Here is a 20,961-nt window from a genome sequence, read left to right as displayed (position 1 = left end):
ATGAAAGTGAAAAGTGAAAGTGAAGTTGCTCAGTCGTGTCCGACTCTTAGCGACCCCGTGGACTGTAGCCTATCAGGCAATTCCAGTGGAAGGACTGATTTAAGACTGGAATGTTTAAATCAAGCTTTCCCAAAAGCTAGAGGATAATGGATGGAAAGCAACATAAAACTGTTCATCCTGGTTTATGAAGACTTTGTCTTCAGATCCTTATCTTTGGGCCTGTCTCCGTTTGGCAGACAGAGTCTGAGTACTGCCACCAAATGAACAGAGCCAGATATTTACCGCTCTTCCTACAGGCCCAAGACAGCAGGGTCCAGAGTGTCTTTGCTTGGGTTTCTTGTTTGAAGAGCTGCCTCCTTTCTGGGTGATAAATTATAGGAATGATAACTTCCTTTAGGAGAGACTGCACTTACCTGGAGATCATGGTCTTACATGTGTTGGGTGTATAGTAACCTCAATATTCATGTAAAAATGTAAAAAATGTAAATGTAAAAAAAAAAGATACACATTTTACCATAAGTTGCATTTTTTGGTTAGAGACGTGATTATTTCACTGGAGAAAACAGTTTCTCCATGCTCTTTAGCAGAATCTATTATAGAAGTCTTTGTATAAGAAAGTGAAAGTCGCTCAGTTGTGTCTGACTCTTAACGACCCCATGGACTATATACAGTCCATGGAATTCTCCAGGCCAGAATACTGGAGTGGGTAGCTATTCCCTTCTCCAGGGGATCTGCCCAATCCAGGAATCAAACCTAGTCTCCTGTGCTGCAGGCGGATTCTTTACCAGCTGAGCCACCAGGGAGGCCCAAAAGGGCTTTGTGTAAGAGGCACTGGGAAAAAAGGGAAGAATTTGGGTTTATCAGTTTCCATGACTTGAGAAGACCACTTTCCTTGCTTATTCTGCAGTTGCTGAGTTACTTAGGCCTGTTTCAGTGTTTCCTTGTTTTAACCAAGAGGGCTGAACCTCCTTATTTTTGTTCGCTTGCTTAGGATAACCATTCCATCTAGACTTCCTAGGTGTGACCCTCACTGATTACATAACAGTGTATATTTATAGTTCTGGGACACCTTGAGCGGGTGTCCTGTTACACTTCTCCCATGTAAGATCTTTCAGTATATGGAATACAAATAGCTCCCATGGGAAAAAGCAAATTTTTTTTTTTAACTGGAAATGAGGACTAATATACATATTTGGGACCATTGAACATGAAAGAGATAGTTAAACCTGAAGAGGAATATAGAGATAAAAGCAGTAACAGTGGCTTTTCATTTATACACATGCACGTGTGTGCGCACACACACACAATATGTGTATGGGGCTATTTTTTTTTTCCTAGATGTATTCATTCCCAAACCAAACCATAATGTGCTCTAATTGAGTCTCTTTGTTTAGCACATGGCTGTTGATTTGAGTACTTGCTCCAATTGAAAAACTGACATTTAAATTTTGTTATTCAGTGTACAACAGATTTAAATAAAAACACCAAGATTGTGTATTGTAGATTTCCTTCAACATAATTATATGTAATTATTTTACCAAAATAAACAAGTTAATGTAGTTTTAGCTATTTTATCTCACTTCACATTTGGAGAAAAATTACAGAGCAGGGGTTAGAGTTTGCTCATGTTTCTCAATGAGGAGAGCTAATTTCTGATTGCTAGTTCCAGTTGGTTCCACAGAACCAGGCACAGTTGATGCTGGTCAGAGAGCACTGAGCACGAGGAGAGGAAGTGCAGTGGAAGTAGGCCGGGCTGGCTGCATGTTGCTAAAACAGGTGATCGTTTTCATGAGTGTGGTGTCTCAGCAATTGTAAGGAACCTGTGAAGATTAACTGAGATTGTACTCCTAAGCTTGGAGCATGCCTCCTGGCACTTAGAAAACATGGAGTAAATGATAGTTATTATTAAGAAAATTGTTTTTCATAGAATCGTAGAAGTTTTAGACTAAAGAAGGACCATGAGACCATGATTATCATTTTGTCTAACTCTGTAAGTGAGGAAACTGAAGCTCAGACATTATGTGGCATTTCAGGATAAGCAAAATGATTTCAGGATAATAATTCAGCTAACGACTGAACAGGAATCCAGCTCCCTCCTCACTTGCAGTTTCATTTAGCATCCCTTTTCTGACTCAAGCCTCCATTAGGGAGAATGATTTTTTTTTTTTTAATGTCTAACTTTGTGGAAGGTTTTTTTGGTGTGGTGTGCGTGCTCAGTTGTGTCCACCTCTGTGACCCCAGGGACTGTAGCCTGCCACACTCCTCCTCTGTCCATGGAATTTTCCAGGGAAGAACACTGGAGTGGGTTGCCATTTTCTACTCGTCTTCCTGACCCAGGTATTGAACCTGTGTCTCCAGTGTCTCCTGCATTAGCAGGCAGATATTTTACCACTGAGCCACCTGGGAAGATTTCTTTAAATACTATCAAATCAGACCCTTAACAGATAGATGCATAGATGGATAAATAATGATAAAATTAATATAACAAAATAGTTGTTATGGAATTTATATGGTAAGTATAGAGGTGTTCACATTTCTGTCAATTTTTCTGAATGTTTGAAAATGTTCATAATGTTGGGGGGGGACTAAAAAAAATTATATTATCTCCTCACCCCACATATCTGTGTCTCTGAACACAGACAAATCAGCAGTACTTGCTACAGCCAAAGGAAATAAAACAACCGGGGGACCAGATTCCTCTGGCGTGCACATTCTAGGCCCTTTGCTTGACATCCTTCAGTGAGTGAGAACCACAGGTCTGTCTCACATATTCCTGTTCTTTTCTTTCTTTACTCTCCCTCCTTTCTTAAATTGCAAACGTTGCAGATTTGAAAGTGCGCACCAACGAACAAGCCAGTTGGCACAGTTAGCACTGTGTATGACTTTCCTCTATTTTTCTTCTTTCTGTTGTTTCGCTTTCTCACTTTGCATGGTAAATTTAACTTTTGTTCTTTTCTTTCTTGTTTTAGTTTATAATCTTGAGTATTTGTTCTTATATATCTTTCTCCCCAAGACTGCAATCGTTTCTTCTACCTTATCCTTAAAACAAAACAAAACAAAAAAAAACCCAAACATGGCCTCATCAGTATTCTTTTAGTTCGAGCCTTTCCACTCTTTCTCATATAACACTTAAATTTCTCATGTAACACTTAGATTTTAGATGCAGCCTACCCTTTCCTTATGGTAGGAGAAGGGGAAGGAGGGAGTTTTAATAAATTGGGTTTTAGGAGTCAGGGGATACTCTTAAAGGGTCAACAGACTCAGAATTAGCTGTGCATTGCAAACAGATGGTGTGCCCTAAGGAAATAGCTGCTCTAAACAGTTGGGTTCTTGCATCTAATTTAGCTTCGAGATCCTGGAACTAGGAAAAAAATTTTCATGGAGCAAATAGAGTGAGTGAAGTCGCTGAGTCGTGTCTGACTCTGTGCAACCCCATTGACTGTAGCCTACCAGGCTCCTCCGTCCATGGGATTTTCCAGGCAGCAATACTGGAGTGGGCTGCCATTTCCTTCTCCAGGGGATCTTCCTGACCCAGGGATTGAACCCAGGTCCCCCACATTGCAGGCAGATGCTTTACCGTCTGAGCCACCAGGGAATCCCAAATTCCCATGGAGCAAGTGGGAATACTTAAATATGAACCATTTTAAACCACTGCTAGGGCCTAGGCACTATTGACTGGCGTGTAGGCATCATAACTCTGCCACCGTTTTGTATGCTGAATACTTCTGTAGAACATAGTTCTGTGCTGTGTCTTCTATTCTCCAAAGGATAAGCAACATCAAGCCTTAACAGACTCTTACCTTTTAATAACCAATCCCTACTAGAGTCCTTCAGTAACCAAAATGCTTCTAGCAATTTGAAACCTGTATTCCTAATGCTAAGTCTTGGGACTCTAAATTTTGAGGTGTGAAAACGCTATTGGGTTGAATACAGCGCATCCCCAAAGCTCCAGTTTTTAAATACACATAATTTAGTCTTAAAAGAGTAAGTACTCCTCTAAAAGAAGTCAGCGCTAGCTGCTTGAAGCCCACAGATTCCGAAGGGTAGAAACATTATGACAATATACACGTAATAAACGCCTCTCCATTTTGGCTGGACTTTTCTGTCTGTGCTTGGTTTGGTTCAGCTATATTTCTTTGCTGCTGCTGGTAAGTCGCTTCAGTCGTGTAGGACTCTGTGCAACCCCACAGACAGCCCACCAGGCTCCACCGTCCCTGGGATTCTCCAAGCAAGAACACTGGAGTGGGTTGCCATTTCCTTCTCCAATGCATGAAAATGAAAAGTGAAAGTGAAGTCGTGTCGGACTCTTCACGACCCCATGGACTGCAGCCTACCAGGCTCCTCTGTCCATGGAATTTTCCAGGCAAGAGTACTGAAGTGGTTTGCCATTGCCTTCTCCAGGAGACTCTAATTAGAATTGAACTGCTTTCTTTGATATTTTATTTGACAGGAGAGATGAACATTTCAGACAAGAGAAGACAAGAACATTAAATTGTGGTTCACCAAGTCTCAGATTTCTAAAGTATTTATCATCCCTCTTTTGGCTAAATTCTGTTGTTTTTTCCTTTGTTTTGCAAAGGGGTGGGAATGACATAAAACTAAATACCAAGAGACTGAATTAAGAGTAGAAAAAAAAAATGTGATTACCTCTGTGGAGCAGGAAATAGAAAGGGTTGAGTGTTGGGGAATTGTTACCTTTTGTCTGGGGGAGGGGGAAGGTGGATAACAGTCTTGTAGAACTATTTGACAACCTTAAGCTTTATACATATACAACTTTGATCAAAATAAAATCAACGTTAATGATAAACATATGGCAGTTGTAAGTTCATGAATGTTTAGTAAATACAAAGGTTTGAATTCAAGAAAACAGATTATTAGATTAGAATTATACAAACACAGAGGTCTGCAAATCTAGCATACCTTTCCAGGAGACACTTAAAATGACATCAAAGGTTGAAATAATGAAATAGAAAAAGGCAAATCTGGTGCAAAAAAAAAAAAAAAAGTAGATATGGTAAGATTAGTACCTGACAAAATTTAAGCTACAAAAGATATGCAGATGACACCACCCTTATGGCGGAAAGTGAAGAACTAAAGAGCCTCTTGATGAAAGTGAAAGAGGAGAGTGAAAAAGTTGGCTTAAAGCGCAACATTCAGAAAACTAAGATCACGGCATCCAGTCCCATCACTTCATGGCAAATAGATGGGGAAACAGTGAGAGACTTTATTTTTTGGGGCTCCAAAATCACTGCAGATGATGACTGCAGCCATGAAATTAAAAGATGCTTGCTCCTTGGAAGAAAAGCTATGACCAACCTAGACAGCATATTAAAAAGCAGAGACATTACTTTGCTGACAAAGGTCCATCTAGTCAAAGCTATGGTTTTTCTAGTAGTCATGTATGGATGTGAGAGTTGGACTATAAAGAAAGCTGAGCACTGAAGAATTGATGCTTTTGAACTGTGGTGTTGGAGAAGATTCCTGAAAGTCCCTTGGACTGCAAGGAGATCCAACCAGTCCATCCTAAAGGAAATCAGTCCTGAATATTCATTGGAAGGACTGATTTTGAAGCTGAAACTTCAATACTTTGGCCACCTGATGCAAAGAACTGACTCACTGGAGAAGACCCTAATGCTCAAAAGGATTGAAGGCAGCAGCAGAAGGGGATGACAGAGGATGAGATGGTTGGACGGCATCACCAACTTGATGGACAGGAGTTTGAGCAAGCTCTGGGGGTTGGTGATGGACAGGGAACTCTGGTGTGCTGCAGTCCATGAGATTGCAAAGAGTCAGACACGACTGAGCGACTGAACTGAACAAAAGCATTAAAGGGAAGAAAAAAGATTTTATTTTGATAGAGGTACCATCTTTCAAATGTCATGAATCTTTATGAGCTAATAAAATATTGTCCAAGTACATAAGAGCAGAACTGTTAAAAATGCAAAAAGACATTAATAAATTCACTGTTTGTAGATTAAGAAAATAGTATTTGAATAACTAATAACATAATTATTCCAATTTCATAATCATTAATAATCTTGTAAAATAATTCTGCAGTTTTCCAGGAAATGGATGATTTGATAATATGGAAATCTACAAAGAAAACTCAAATTAAAAATTAACAACCCCTCTAAAAAAAAAACCAAAATCAATCATGTATCTGTTGGAGTTGTAAATTACAAACCATTTAGAAATGAACAAGAGTTTATCAAACCTAGTGGGAGTGTCAGTAAAGGAATCCCCAAAGGAAAATTTGAAAGTGAAAAGATTGAAAATCAATCTGGAGACTAAGTAAATACAAACAAATTAAGGGTTTAGAAAAAAAATTAAGAAAAACAGATTTGATACATAAAACTCCAAATTAGTTTTTGTAGACACGTTATTAAAATAGATAAATATTTGAGAACTCTAAAAAAGAAAATTTTTTATTTGGGCTTCCCTGATGGCTTTCCTGGTGATTCAGGTGGTAAAGAATCTGCCTGCAATGCAGGAGACCCAGGTTCAATCCCTGGGTTGGGAAGATCCCTGGAGAAGGGAATGGCAACACACTCCGTTATTCTTGCCTGGAGAATTCCATAGACCGAGGATCCTGGTGGGCTACAGTCCATAGGGTTGCAAAGAGTCTGACACAACTGAGCAACTAATTCACTTTCAGAAGAAAAAGAGGCAATATAGAAACATGGCAGAGGGTATGGGATCTTTTTGTTGAGCTGTAATGTATTTTAATGGAGTCCAGCTTCAGGTTTTTTTCTTTAAGGTGAGTGCTTTTTGAATCCTATTTGATTATATTTCTGGATTCAATGTCTTGAAAATGTTTTTCTGTGTGTTTTCATCTAAACGGCTTCTTATTTTACCTTTCACATTGAGATGCAGTCTGTTGCGAGTTGATTTTGGTATGAGATTTTTTTTTTTTTCATCGAAAAAATATGTATCTCCAGTTGACCCAGCACTATTTGTTGGTCATGCCTGCCTTTTCCTAGTGCATTATGTCGTTACCTTCACTATAAATTAAGTAGTTGTATGTGAGAGTTATATGTGAGAGTTTGTTTCCGGAATCTCTATTCTATTTCATCGTTCTGGTTGCCATTGTGCCAATACCATATTGTCTTAGTATTGTACTGTTATAATGGGTCTGGATATCTAGTAGTGCAGGTCTTCCAAAAGCATTGTTTTTCAAGATTGTTTTGGCCATTCTTGGGATGTTTTTCCATATAAGTTTTAGAATCAACTTATCAGTTCATACACATACACACACCCCAAACTGTAGCATTTTGATTTGATTTTGTCAAATGTACAGATCACTTTGAAGAATATTAACATTTTACAGTGTTGAACTGTCCAGTGAGAAGACTGACATGTTCCTCCATTTATACATAAATTTTTGTTTTATGTTTTTCCTAATTTCTATCAAGTAATCTTAAAAATTTAACTGGAGGATAATTGGTTTACAATGTTGTGCTGATTTCTTCTGTACAACAGTGTGACTCAGCTGTTAGTGTGCATATATCCCCTCCCTCCTGAGCCTCCCTTCCCCGCTGCATCCCACCCGTCTAGGTTTTCGGGATACTGCGCTGAGCTCTCTGTGCCTGTATGCAGCTTCTCACTCGCTCTCGGTTTTACACAAGGTAGTGTTCACGTGTCAGTGCTACTCACTCAGTTCGTCCTACTTTCCTTCACCTGCTGTGTCCACAAGTCCAGGAAATAGGTCCAGCATTACCACTTTTCCAGATTCCATACATATGTATTAATATACAACAATTTTTTCTTTCTTTTTTTTTTTTGATGGGACAGAATAAAATAAGTTTTATTTTTATATTCAACTGCTTTCCCTCAGACGGTTGCACAATAATGGGTAGTTGGTGGGATGCGAATCAGATCATTTTTAGACAGCATTTTCAGCACAATCTTTATACAGAACAAAATACATTTCTCCACATTGTTCTCAGTCCAGCAGAGCCCAGACTCTGGGGCTGTTGTTTTTAATCCTCACTGGAGACTTCAGGCTTTGCTACTTAGCACATTCTCCAGGGCTCTAGTTACCTGATCAGCACTGAAGTTGTTCAGAGAGACATTCTTCTCTTGGCCAAATGCGTAGCGGGCCCAGAGCTTGGGCTGCACATCCGAGCACTCGCAGATTAGGATGGGCAGGTCGGGATTCGCTTTCTTCAGCTCCACATAGCGTTTCTCAATGAAGTCCCTGACGCCCTGGCTGCCGGGCCAGCGCTGGCACAAATGGATACGAATTTCACGAAGACCCAATTTGCCTCGGACCCCACGAATCGCTGCAGCCGCCGCCATCTCGGCTAGTACTCAATCATCCCAATTTTTTTTTTTTCTGACTCAGCTTCACTCTGTATAATAGGCTCTATCAACTGATTCACATTCATTCATTTTTATGGCTGAGTAATATTCCACTGCATATGTACCATAACTTCCTTATACATTCATTTGTAGATGGACATCTGGGTTGCTTCCATATCCTGGCTATTGTAAATTGTGCTGCTGTGAACATTGAGGTACATGTGTCTTTTTAATTATGGTTTTCTCAGAGTATATGCCCAGTAGTAGGGTTGCTGGGTCATATGGTAGTTTTATTCCTAGTTTCTTAAGGAATCTCTGTACTGTTCTCCATAGTGGCTGTATCAACTTACATTCCTACCAGCAGTGCCAGACATTTCCCTTTTTTCCACATCCTCTTCAGCATTTATTGGTTGTAGATTTTTTTGGTGATGGCCATTCTGACCTGAGGGGATACCTCATTATAGTTTTGATTTGCATTTCTCTAATAATGAGTGATGTTGAGCATCTTTTCATGTGTTTACTGGCTATATGTATGTTTTGAAGCTTTCACTATGAAAGTCTTACATGTTGTTCCTAGACACTTGATTTCTTTGGGTGCTTTGTGAATGATTTATTTTAGAATGTTTGTTTTCTGTTTGTTGCTGGTTTAAGAAAAGGTGACAACATTTTGTATAGTGACTTTTTTGTTTTGAGTAGGTATTGAGTTTCATCCATTTTTTTGTTGATGTGATCTATTTACATTTTCCTAAACTGCCTGTAACTCTCTTATTCCTGAGTCTATGTACAGTATCTTTATGTATGACCTCCTTTACTTCTTTAGCCTTGCATAAGCCTCAGTTCAGGTGTCTTCTTTGAGATGTCTCCCTATTCTGTGCTCCCTCAGCACTTTGTCTGCATCACCATTTGTCAGCTGTGTGTGTGTTCTTCACATTACCGTGAGAGCTCCTTGAGAGCACGAGTCTCATCCTCGTCATCTCTGTCCTCCTAGAGGCACATTCTTTCCTCCTCCACAGATGACACCATTTTCTGTTCTGGTAAAGTGTGTTCAGGCCTTACTGTCTGCTTCTGAAATTACCAGCTGCACAGACCTTCGCCTCATATTCAACTGTGGCTCCAGTAGGTCTTTTGCTGTTTGCTGGCCCAGGTGTAACTCTCCTCTGCCCTCACTTCAGAGGCAGCCAGTGGGTGGTTACCGCCTCTTCTCACCGCAGTTGTTGCATACTTCATTCCCCTAGCCCAGAATGACTTGTCACTTCCATTTAGTGACATTCATCATGATATCTTGGTGTCTATGCAACCAACTCACAATGTCTCCTACAGTTACTCTTGCTTTCCAAGTGGAAGGGGTTGAATCCTTTGTCTTGTCCTCCTTGGGAGAGGACCACCTTAGATTATCTGATAACCCCCCTTTTTTTTCCTTCTTGTGGTTTTTAGAATAAATCTAGATTATATTGCTATCACTCTTAGGGCACCCCTGTTTCTTCATCTATAAAATAGTTATTGTCACTCTGTTAAGTGTCAGTCACTCAGTCATATTTGATTCTTTGCAGTCCCATGGATTGTAGCCCACCAGGTTCCTTTGTCCATGGAATTCTCCAGACAAGAATATTGGAGTGGGTAGCCATTCCCTTCTCCTGGGGTCTTCCCAACCCAGGGATTGAACCCAGGTCTCCTGCATTGCAGGCAGATTCTTTACTATCTCAGCCACCAGAGGGTTACTATCAGGTAATTATCAATTGCCTTCCCAGTATGAACGTTTTACGATTAATGAGTTGTGATTCTTTATCATTAGGGGTATTATATGTAAATGAGTATACATACTTACTTGTTAATTTGGCTTGGAACTGCAAACATGGTTCCATGTACTTACTTCTCACATGCTGTGGGAGTGAAGTTCTTGGACTAAATAACTTTGCTCAGGCAGGCACATTGATGAAAAACTGAATGGATATTTGTGAATGGAGTGAGAAATAGCTACCATGAATGCTGAGTGTTGTGTGTGCGCGTGTTTATATTGTCAGTGCTGCCTCCTAGAGCCATAAAAAGGTTTGTTCTGATTCTCTGTCCAGCATCTAGAACAGGAACTGACACGTTGTAGTGATAAAAAATGAGTGTATAAGTGAATTTTTTGAGCATTTTATTATGTGCTAGGCACTATACTAAATATTCTGTTACCTGATTTAACCCTCAAACTTTCTGAGACTGCTATTGTCATGCATTTAGGAAACAGGCTCCAAAAGTTAAGCAACTTAGAGGCTAACTGGCAGAGATAGGATTCGAACATGAGGCTTTTTTTTGTCTCTGAATTCCATGAAATTAACTACTGTATTCTTGTAATACCCACTAGTCAACATAAAATCCAGTAAGAAACTATAAAAGTGTGTTTAGATTGAGGAAAATAAATTCATTTATTTTTAATCATTCACCATCATAAATACAAGTTTGTCCACTTTTTTTCCAAGGGCTAGAGTGAGGTAGAGTGCACACATCTGCTCTGTATATTAACATACCCCCCTCAACTCATTGAAGTGAAACAAAAATAAGATTGCTTGATAGGAATGAAATTATAATCACATGGTGTACAGCTTCAGTAGGATGATTATTTCCCTGTCCTTAAACATACTTCTATAAATTATCAGCCTTAAAGGCTATACAGTATTCCGCTAACCCTGTTGTCACTCATATAGATTGTTTTCAGCAAATGCTGTAACAAACATCGATGTGCTTATATCTTTGCTATCATCTGTTGTTTCCTTAGACTAAATTCTAGGAAGTAGAATTAATGAGTTAAAAGATGCAGACTTTTAAAGGCTCTTGCTATATCTTTGCAAATTATTTTCAAGAAAGAAGTCTTGAAATTGACATGAAGTGACTGTATTCCTCAGGGTTAAATATCCTGAGTTGGAGTTTTGAAGACAAAACAGGGAAAGGGGATGGAGTACAGAGGGGCACATTAAACATTTTTTTGTAACTTTGAGTAGATACAATACATTCATTTTTCAAAATTCAAAAAGTAGGTTTATAGTGAGAAGTCTCCTCCTGCTCCAGTCTTCTGGGTACCCAGTTCCCTTCTTTGGAAGGCAGCGTTACCTGTTTCTTTTATAGACTTCCAGGGAGAAGAAGGGGGTGACAGACAATGAGGTGGTTAGGTGGCATCACTGACTCGAACATGACTTTGAGCGAACTCTGCGAGATAGTGAAGGACTGGGAAGCCTGGTGTGCTGCAGTCCATGGGTTGCAAAGAGTCAAATAAAACTTAGGGACTGAGCAACAACAAGAAAGGAGATACTTTGTAACATTTACAAGCCAATATATGTATGAATTTTCCTCTCTCCCTTTTTTAGCACAAATGTTGTTACTATATCAAATTCAGTGTTATGCACTGTGGATTTTTACTTGATACTCATTGGGGTCAGTCTTTGTGTGGCTGCATGATCTTCCATCTTATAATGATTTTACCACTTCTATTGATAGATGCATAGGGAAGATTATAGTCTTGTAGAACTGATGAGGACATTACCTATTAGGTAAGTATATGTAAGCCACTTTACACATGTATGAGTTATCCATAGGCTACATTCCTTGTGAACCGGAGGGTATCTTCATCTGTAATTTTGACAGAGCCAGCTCGTCCTCCATTTATATGATGAAAGAAGTTATTCTGGGCAATGAGTAGTTACATCAAATGGACCTAAGAGATATCTACATGGGAATTTTGGACAGTTGAAAGGAGAGCACTGAGAAATGGGAAAAGGACTTAAAAAAAAAATGACGGTAGTAAGGTAGAAAGTGGTAAGAGAAAATTTGCTTGTGTGGCCATTTTATTGAGGCCCTTTGGGTCCAGAAGATCCCCTGGAGGAGGAAATAGCAACCTATTCCAGTATTCTTGCCTGGAAAATCCCATGGACAGAGGAGCCTGGCAGGCTGCAGTCCATGGGGCCACAAAAGAGTTGGTCATCACTGAGCAATCAAGCACACACTGCTAGTAGCAACCGTCCATGTAGTAAGGAGATACTGCTTGGATGTTTACTTAAGAAACACATACTAGATCTCTCCTGTGTACCAGGATCTTGGTACCCTGAAGATGTTAAGTTGAACTAGGTCAAGAAATGAAAACCTAGATACTTAATGTTTGATATAACTTGTAAGGTAATAGAATCTTACTGTTTAAAGGATGGTAGAGTTTTAGACTAACTTTTCGTTTAGTACAGAGGATCCCTACTTCAAAAAATCTGACTTGGTCATTAAGCCTCTGCTTAAATATCTCTAATGACAGGGAAGTCATAACCTTTTGAGCAGCCAAGTCCATTGTAGGGAGGAGCTGCAGTTATAAAGTGACTCTTTATGAAACAAAATTTACCACATCCTGATCTCATGATTTGATTTAGTATTGGAGTAAGAGAAATTGACTCAGTTGCTACATCTATAAAATGAGGTTGTCTTCACATCTGTGGTATCTTTCAGATCAAACTTTGTTGAATTAATTCTTTGATTCTCTGACTCATTTACATGGCAGATTGATATTCAAGTAACGCTTATGATTACTTGTTATATTGGACATTTGTGGGATTTTGTGCCCAAAATCTCCCTCTGTCTCCCCCATCACCATGGCTACAGTTAACAGTAAGTGCTGTTGACTCTCTCTAAATCTGTTCTTAAACAGATTCCCCAAATCTGCTAGGCAATTATCCTGTACTTGTGCAGTTTATTTTGAACCTAAACGAAGGCCTTTGTAGTTAATTGCCCCTATTAAATCTCATCTTGCCATTCAGGCAGCGTTTTCTTAGCATACTTTTCCTCTGATACTAGTTAACGTTATATCAGCTAATTCCATGGAGCTTTGGAGACTAGAAAATGCAAGTATTGTGGAAAACCAAGTATTGAGAATTTCAAAGTACCCGCATTCATGTATTGAATTATATAAATGATGCTTCTTAAGTGCTTTAAAGGTGGCAGAAGTAAATGGTATTTATCTGAAGAAATGTTTGGATAAGTAAGATTTTTGTTTTGAAGCCCAACATTTGGGACTGAAATGTTATCCATACTGAAGGAGAACTTACTCTCACAACGTGTGGTGCTGTTATTTTTAACACTCATGTTGACATTACAGCTGTAGGGCAACCAAAAGGCATGGAGTTAAGAACTACTGAGTCTTTTGAGGAACAAAGCCCTTAGCAGTAGGCTGGAGGGAGTTGCAGACAGGATTTTAGCCTTGTTTTATAGAGATATGCCGCATATTTTAAGAGGAAGAGAACCTGTGTGGTTCCCTAGACTTGAAAGAGGCAGAAAAGAAGATAGGCCTCCTTGAGAGGGGTGTGGAGAGAAAGGAAGGTGGGCTACTCTGCAAAGCTCAAGTGGACCGGTAGACTAGATGCTAACAGGGCTTGACGTTAGTCCCGGAAAGGATTTAACTTTTAACTTTTGCCTTCACCTTTGCCAGCAATGGTGTGGTCTGCTTTTAGTCTAGCTAAGCAGACTGAATAAAGGGCATTGTGTGTGTGTTCCTTTACCTACCTGTTGGTGAGTATTTGTTACATTTGGAAATAGTCTGTGCTGTAAAAAGTAATCGTGATATAATGGGGTAATGGAAAGAATGGTCATTACTAGAAAAACCAGAGTGATGAAAAGATTGGAATCCAGGGTCTGGTCAGAAGTCTTCATCCCCTTTTTCCGTTTTAGTGGCTGATCTGTCTTCTCTCTTAGCAAGGAAGAAACCTCTGAATCCTTCCAGGGGACTTTTTGTCACAGATACTATTCTTGGAGTAATAATGCTGTGTTTGGTTTTGAATGTGTTGACTTTGCACTAACAGGTAAGCCAAGCAGAATATGCCCGGGCAGGCAGTTTGGAGTCTAGAGCACAAGTGCAAGGAGAGGAGTGTGGAGACAGATGTGGGCTGCAGCAAAGGACTGAGTTTGCAGTGTCACGTGACTGAGGCACACAGGCTTGTCAGTGTGTCTCCTGTCCTAAAATAATTAGAAGAGAACAAATTCAACCAAAGGGGCATCACTAGTGAATTTCAACAAGATGATTCAGCCTACTTCTTGATGGGTGAGGATGGGAGATGAAAGGGTGATAAGTATTGAAAAAGAAGAGTATTTTTTCTTATGTTTTCTTTTATTTTTTAACTGGAGGAAAATTGCTTTATAAGGTTGTGTTGGTTTCTGCCATACAACAAAACACAAATCAGCCATAATTATCTATATCCCTCTGGAGCCTCCATCGCACCCCTCTAGGTCATCACAGAGCCCAGGCTGGGCTCCCTGAGTTACACAGCAGCTTCTCACCAGCTGTCTGCTTTATGCATGGTAATGTATGTATGTTGGTGCTACTTTCTCCATTCGTCCCACTCGCTCCTGCCCATGCTGTGTCCACAAGTCCAGTCTCTTCCTGCGTCTCCATTCCTTGCCTGCAGATAGGTTCATCAATACCATTTTTCTAGATTCCATATATATGCGTTTAATATATGATATTTATTTTTCTCTTTCTGACTTCACTCTGTGTAACAGGCTCTAGATTCATCCACCTTATTAGAACTGACTCAAATGTGTTCTTTCTTGTGGCTGAGTAATATTCCATTGTGTATATACCACATCTGTATCCATTCATCTGTTGGTGGACATCTAGGTTGCTTTCGTGTCCTGGCTCTTGTCAGTAGTGCTGCTGTGAACATTGGGGTACATGTGTCTCTTTTCAATTATGATTTTCTCGGGATATGCCTATAGTGGGATTATTGGGTTAGTTTAATCCCTGGGTCAGGAAGATCCCTTGAGAAGGGAATGGCTACTAACTCCAGTATTTTTGCCTGGAGAATTCTGTAGACAGAGGAGCCTGGCAGGCTACAGTTCATGGGGATGCAAAGAGTCAGACATGACTGAGCGCCTAACACTTTCACACATGGTAGTTTTATTCCTGGTTTTTTAAGGAATCTCCATACTGTTCTCCATAGTGGCTGTATCAATTTACATTCCCACCAACTGTACAAGAGAGTTCTGTTTTCTCCACATCCTCTCCAGCATTTATTGTTTGTAGATTTTTTTGATGATGGCTAATCTGACTGGTGTGAGGTTAAGGGACACAGTATTGAAGGATATGCCTAAAAAGAAGTGTAAGGGCTGGGAAGACAAAGTTCCTGGTACTAATTTTTATTTCCGCAGTAGGGCTTATGAGCTAAGTTGCTTCAATCATATCCAACTCTTTGTGACCCCATGGACTGTAGCCCTCCAGGCTCCTCTGTCTATGGGATTCTCCAGGCAAGAATGATGGATGGGTCACCATACCCTCCTTCAGGGATCTTCCTGACCCAGGGATCGAATCTGCATCTCTCTTGTCTTCTGCACTAATGTGCAGGTGGGTTCTTTACCACTAGTGCCACCAGGGAAGCCTGTAGTAGGGCTCATAGGAATTTTAATTTTAAGTCATCAGTAGGCCCTGTTTCATATACTATTCATAGTCTCTTCATTGCCAGGTGTAAGGGCTTGTGACTCAACTGTTGATAGCCCTGGTATTAGGTAGAAGTAATAGTGCCTTGATGTGTGACCTCTGGATACAATGAAATGAAGCAATCATGGAAATTTCCTTTATAGAAGAAACTAAGAACCAGAATCTCAACTTGGAATTTCTCCGATACTGGAATATAATCAGAATGATAACCCCATGTGTTCTGCTCTTTTTACTCTTGCTCTTCCCTTGAGAGCTAGATGTTTGGTTTCTAACAGTCCTTCACATCTCACCAACATCTTCAGACTCGATAATTGTATGATTTATTCTGCAATATTTGAAAAATTCTCCTAGTAATTGTATTCCTGGCATGGGGCTGACAGTTTTCTGTGAACACAGTAACTTCATTGCAGTGCTGAATCACAGAGAAATCTCTGAAGACATCTTAATAGGGATCAAGCTTAAGTTAAATTTTAGTTGCAGGAGAGCTACCAGTGCAGATAAAGTGATGATTAACTGAGTAATACCTTCCATACATAGCCAAGTTTGCACAGGCATAGGTTGTAACAGCTCTATCATGTCTTACCTTTTTTTCTAGAGACTGGAGTTTTGTGGGTTTTTTTCTGACCTTGATTGTGACACGGTGTGTACATTTCCACAATGTTAAAAGTGTGGGAAAATATGCATCTTATGATTGAGGCAGCTGTGGCTACTAATGGAGATTGGGGCACAGAAGCAAAGGGCCAAGGTAGCAGAAAGGCACTCAGCAAGGAGTTTAGTTCTTTCCTTTGCTGTCAAGTAGAAAAGTCAGCAAGAAGCTGTATTACTGAAAGGTTGGAGTTACTTACATACGGATACCAGTATACAGAAGAACCACACATATTTATTCCTGTTCATGATGATAATTTACTGGGGTTGCAAGGAGTCAGAGGCAACTTAGCGACTGAACATTGTCTAGAGACATTTTCTTCTTATTGAAAAACTCTTAATATAAGAGAAGCCCCCTTTTAGCACAGACTGTCTCAAATTTGCAATACTTTTAAGAGAAAAATACAAATGTATTTTTCATAGTGTTGAAAGTTGTATAGACATGAAAGTAGATATAAAATCTTTGTTCTTGGCTCATTGACAACTGTAAACCAAGTCTGCAAATTAAAGAGAGCTACAAAACCAACAAAATTCAAATTAATACAATTATTCAGTGTGACAGATGATATTTAGGTTTCACAGTAGAAAAAATAGCCTTGGGTCTGATTCCATTTTAAATCTGTATCTATATATTTTAAGTTCAGTGATACTAAAAGCTTGCAAGTGCCAGTTCTCAGAGGTAACGTGCAAGGTGGTTATGTATTAATTTCTTCATGGCTTTGTAAGTCCAGGTTTATCAGACCTCATACCTCATCAAACACTTGCCAGCATGCATTCCTCAAATGCCAGTTTTAATGAGATGTCAACTGTCACAATCACTCGCAGGCGAGGTTAACATTATTGAATCTTTAAATGGCTCTCTCAAACAATGCTGGAAGTGAGAATGGAAAAATGTCATTACAACCGCAGTTACTGCTAATGAGCTCTTGTGGACTGTACTACAAAGATAGGACCCATGTAATTCTTGTAGTGTGTATATGGTATTGGCTTTTAAAAATACAGTAAATATACCATGCCTGTATCCTCATCTGCTCTGATGGTTCAGGTTCCCTGTTCTTTTCACTCTTTCAGTTACAGTTACCATTTCAATTACAAAAACCTCTCGCTTGTAGTGTTTCATGAGGAAATCTGACCTGAAAGAGATCTTAACCCAGCTGAAGCAGCAGTAGTAAAAGCCAACTGACTGACAGTGCTTGTTTAGATATGTGTGTATATGTGTTCAGTCGCTCATTTGTGTCTGGACTCTTTGCAACTCTAAGGACTGTAGCCCACCAGGCTCCTCTGTCCATGGGATTTTCCAGGCAAGAATACTGGAGTGGGTTGCCATTTCCTCCAGGGGATCTTCCCAACCCAGGGATTGAACCTGCATCTCCTGTGTCTCCTGCAGGAGGATTCTTTACTGCTGAGCCACCAGGAGTGGTTACTCATCATCCAGAATGGTTATCATTCATCTTCGTTGCTGTTGTTCAGTTGCTAAGTCATGTCCGACTCTTTGTGACCGCCCATATTGCAGCACTCCAGGCTTCCCTGTCTTTCACTGTCCCCTGGAGTTTGCTCAGACTCATGTCCATTGAGTCAGTGATGCCATCTAACCATCTCCTTCTCTGTCATCCCCTTCTCCTCCTGCCCTCAATCTTTCCCAGCATCAGGGTCTTTTCCAGTCAGCTCTTTGCATCAGGTGGCCAAAGTATTGGACCTTAAGCTTCAGCATCAGCCCTTCCAATGAATATTCAGGGTTGATTTCCTTTAGGATTTACTGGTTTGATCTTGCTGTCCAAGAGACTCTCTCAAGAGTCTTCTCCAGCACCAGAGTTGGAAAGCATCAGTTCTTTGGCACTCAGTCTTCTTTGTGGTGCATCCCTCACATCCATTCATGCCTGCTGGGAAAACCATAGCTTTGACTATATGGACCTCTTTCAGCAAAGTGATGTCTCTGCTTTTTAATACACTGTCTAGGTTTGTTGTAGCTATTCTTCCAAGGAGCAAGTGTCTTTTAATTTTGTGGCTGCAGTCACCATCTGCATTGATTTTGGAGCCCAAGACAATGAAACCTGATACTGTTTTCACATTTTCCCCATCTATTTGCCATGAAGTGATAGGACCAGGTGCCATGATCTTCATTTTTTGAATGTTGAGTTTTAAGTCAGCTTTTTAGTCTCCTCTTTCACCTTTATCAAGAGGCTCTTTAGTTCTTCATCACTTTCTGCCATTAAAGTGGTATCATCTGCATATTTGAGGTTGTTGATGGTTCTCCCGGCAGTCTTGATTCCAGCTTATGATTCATCTGGTCTGGCATTTCACATGGTGTACTTTGCATATAAGTTAAATAAGCAGGGTGACAATGTACAGTCTTGACGTACTCCTTTCCCAATTTTAAACCAGTCTGTTGTTCCATGCCCAGTTCTGCTGCTGCATGTCCTGCATACAGGTTTCTCAGTAGGCAGGTGGTAATGTGGTCTGGTATTCCCATCTCATTAAGAATATTCCACACTTTGTTGTGATCCACACAATCAAAGGCTTTGGCATAGTCAATGAAACAGTAGATTTTTTGGGGTGGAATTCCCTTGCTTTTTCTGTGATCCAGCGTATGTTGGCAATTTGACCTCTGGTTTATCTGCCTGTTCTAAATCCAGCTCGTACATCTTGAAGTTCTCGGTTTATGCACTGCTGAAGTCCTAGCCTGAAAGATTTTGAGCATAATCTTGCTGGCATGTGAAATGAGTGCAATTGTATGGAAATTTGAATGTTCTTTGGCATTGCCTTTCTTTGGGATTGGAATGAAGACTAACCTGTGGCCACTGCTGAGTTTTCCAAATTTGCTGGCATATTGAGTGCAGCTCTTTAATAGCATCATCTTTCAGGATTTGAAATAGCTCAGCTGGAATTCCTGGAGAAGGCAATGGCACCCCACTCCAGGAGAAGGCAATGGCACCCCACTCCAGTACTCTTGCCTGGAAAATCCCATGTATGGAGGAGCCTGGAAGGCTGCAGTCCATGGGGTCGCTGAGGGTCGGACACGACTGAGCGACTTCACTTTTCACTTTTCACTTTCATGCATTGGAGAAGGAAATGGCAGCCCATTGCAGTGTTCTTGCCTGGAGAATCCCAGGGATGGCGGAGCCTGGTGGGCTGCTGTCTATGGGGTTGCACAGAGTCAGACACGACTGAAGCGACTTAGCAGCAGCAGCAGGGATTCCATCACCTCCACTGGCTTTGTTCATAGTAATGCTTCCTAAGGCCCACTTGACTTCACACTCCAGGATGTCTGGCTCTACACCATTGTCGTTATCTGGGTCATTAAGATCTTTTTTGTATAGTTCTTCTGTGTATTCTTTCCACCTCTTAATCTCTTCTGCTTCTGTTAGGTCCTTGCTGTTTTTGTCCTTTACTGTGGCTATCTTTGCATGAAATGTTCCCTTAGTATCTCCAGTTTTCTTAAAGAGATCTCTAGCCTTTCCCATTCTGTTGTTTTCCTCCATTTCTTTTCATTGATCACTTAGGAAGGCTTTCTTATCTCTCCCTGCTATTCTCTGGAACTCTTCATTCAGTTGGGTATATCTTTCCCTTTCTCTTTTGCCTTTCGCTTCTCTTCTTTTCACAGCTAGTAAGGTCTCAGACAACCACTTTGTCTTCTTGCATTTTCTTTTTCTTGGGGATGGTTTTGGTCACCACCTTCTATACAATGTTACGAACCTCTGTCCATAGTTCTTCAGGCAGTCTCTCTCCCAGATCTAGTCCCTTGAATCCATTCATCACCTCCACTGTTTATAATGATAAGGGATTTGATTTAGGTCATACCTGAATGGCCTAGTGGTTTTCTATACTTTCTTCAATTTGAGCGTGAATTTAGCAATAAGGAGTTGATGATCTGAGCCACAGTCAGTTCCAGGACTTGTTTTTGCTGACTGTATAGAGCTTCTCCATCTTCGGCTGTGAAGAATATAATCAGTCTGATTTTGCTGCTGACCCCCTGGCGATGTCCATGTGTAGAGTCGTCCCTTGTGTTGTTGGAAGAGAGTGTTAGCTATGACCAGTGCGTTTTCTTGGCAAAACTCTGTTAGCCTTTGCCCTGCTTCATTTTGTACTCCCAAGGCCAGACTTGCCTGATATTCCAGGTATCTCTTGACTTACTACTTTTCATTCCAGATGAAAAGGATATCTTTTTTTTGCTGTTAGTTCTAGGAGCTCTTGTCGGTCTTCATAGACTCGTTCAACTTCAGCTTCTTCAGCCTTAGCAGTTGGGGCATAGACTTGGTTTACTATGATACTGAATGATTTGCCTTGGAAATGAACTGAGATTGTTCTGTCATTTTTGAGATTGCAACCAAGTACTGCATTTTGGACTCTCTTTGTTGACTCTGAGGGCTACTCCAAAGGAGTTCTTGCCCACAGTTGTGGATATAACGGTCATCTGAATTTAATTAGCCTATTCCTGTCTATTTTAGTTCACTGATTCCTAAAATGTTACTCCAGGTGTTTCTTGACTTCCTACTTTTGCATTCCAGTCCCCTATAATGAAAAGGACATCTTTTTTGGGTGTTAGTTCTAAAAGGTCTTGTAGGTCTTCATAGAAC

The 20,961-nt window shown here is 40.3% G+C and overlaps 1 protein-coding gene and 1 pseudogene across 2 annotated transcripts in view; one reads left to right on the top strand and one right to left on the bottom strand.

Moving 5' to 3' along the window:
- Positions 1–7,782: 7,782 nt before the first annotated feature.
- LOC104993684 lies at positions 7,783–8,373 on the bottom strand (annotated as a pseudogene). The gene has a single exon (XR_825860.1). The product of XR_825860.1 is annotated as an NADH dehydrogenase [ubiquinone] 1 alpha subcomplex subunit 2 pseudogene (transcript).
- An 8,081-nt stretch (positions 8,374–16,454) lies between these two features.
- TGFBR1 (transforming growth factor, beta receptor 1) overlaps positions 16,455–20,961 on the top strand; it is a 50,425-nt gene continuing 45,918 nt past the window's right edge. The window contains exon 1 of the mRNA XM_010847106.1: positions 16,455–16,487. Within this exon, the coding sequence (XP_010845408.1) occupies positions 16,455–16,487 (33 nt within the window). The remainder of the gene's footprint in view (positions 16,488–20,961) is intronic.

The sequence above is a fragment of the Bison bison genome, unplaced genomic scaffold (genome assembly GCF_000754665.1).
Source record: "Bison bison bison isolate TAMUID 2011002044 unplaced genomic scaffold, Bison_UMD1.0 scf7180017864243, whole genome shotgun sequence".
Lineage (NCBI taxonomy): Eukaryota > Metazoa > Chordata > Mammalia > Artiodactyla > Bovidae > Bison > Bison bison.
The sequence above is the reverse complement of the archived record's forward strand: the minus strand, read 5'-3'. Positions and strand labels throughout refer to the sequence as shown.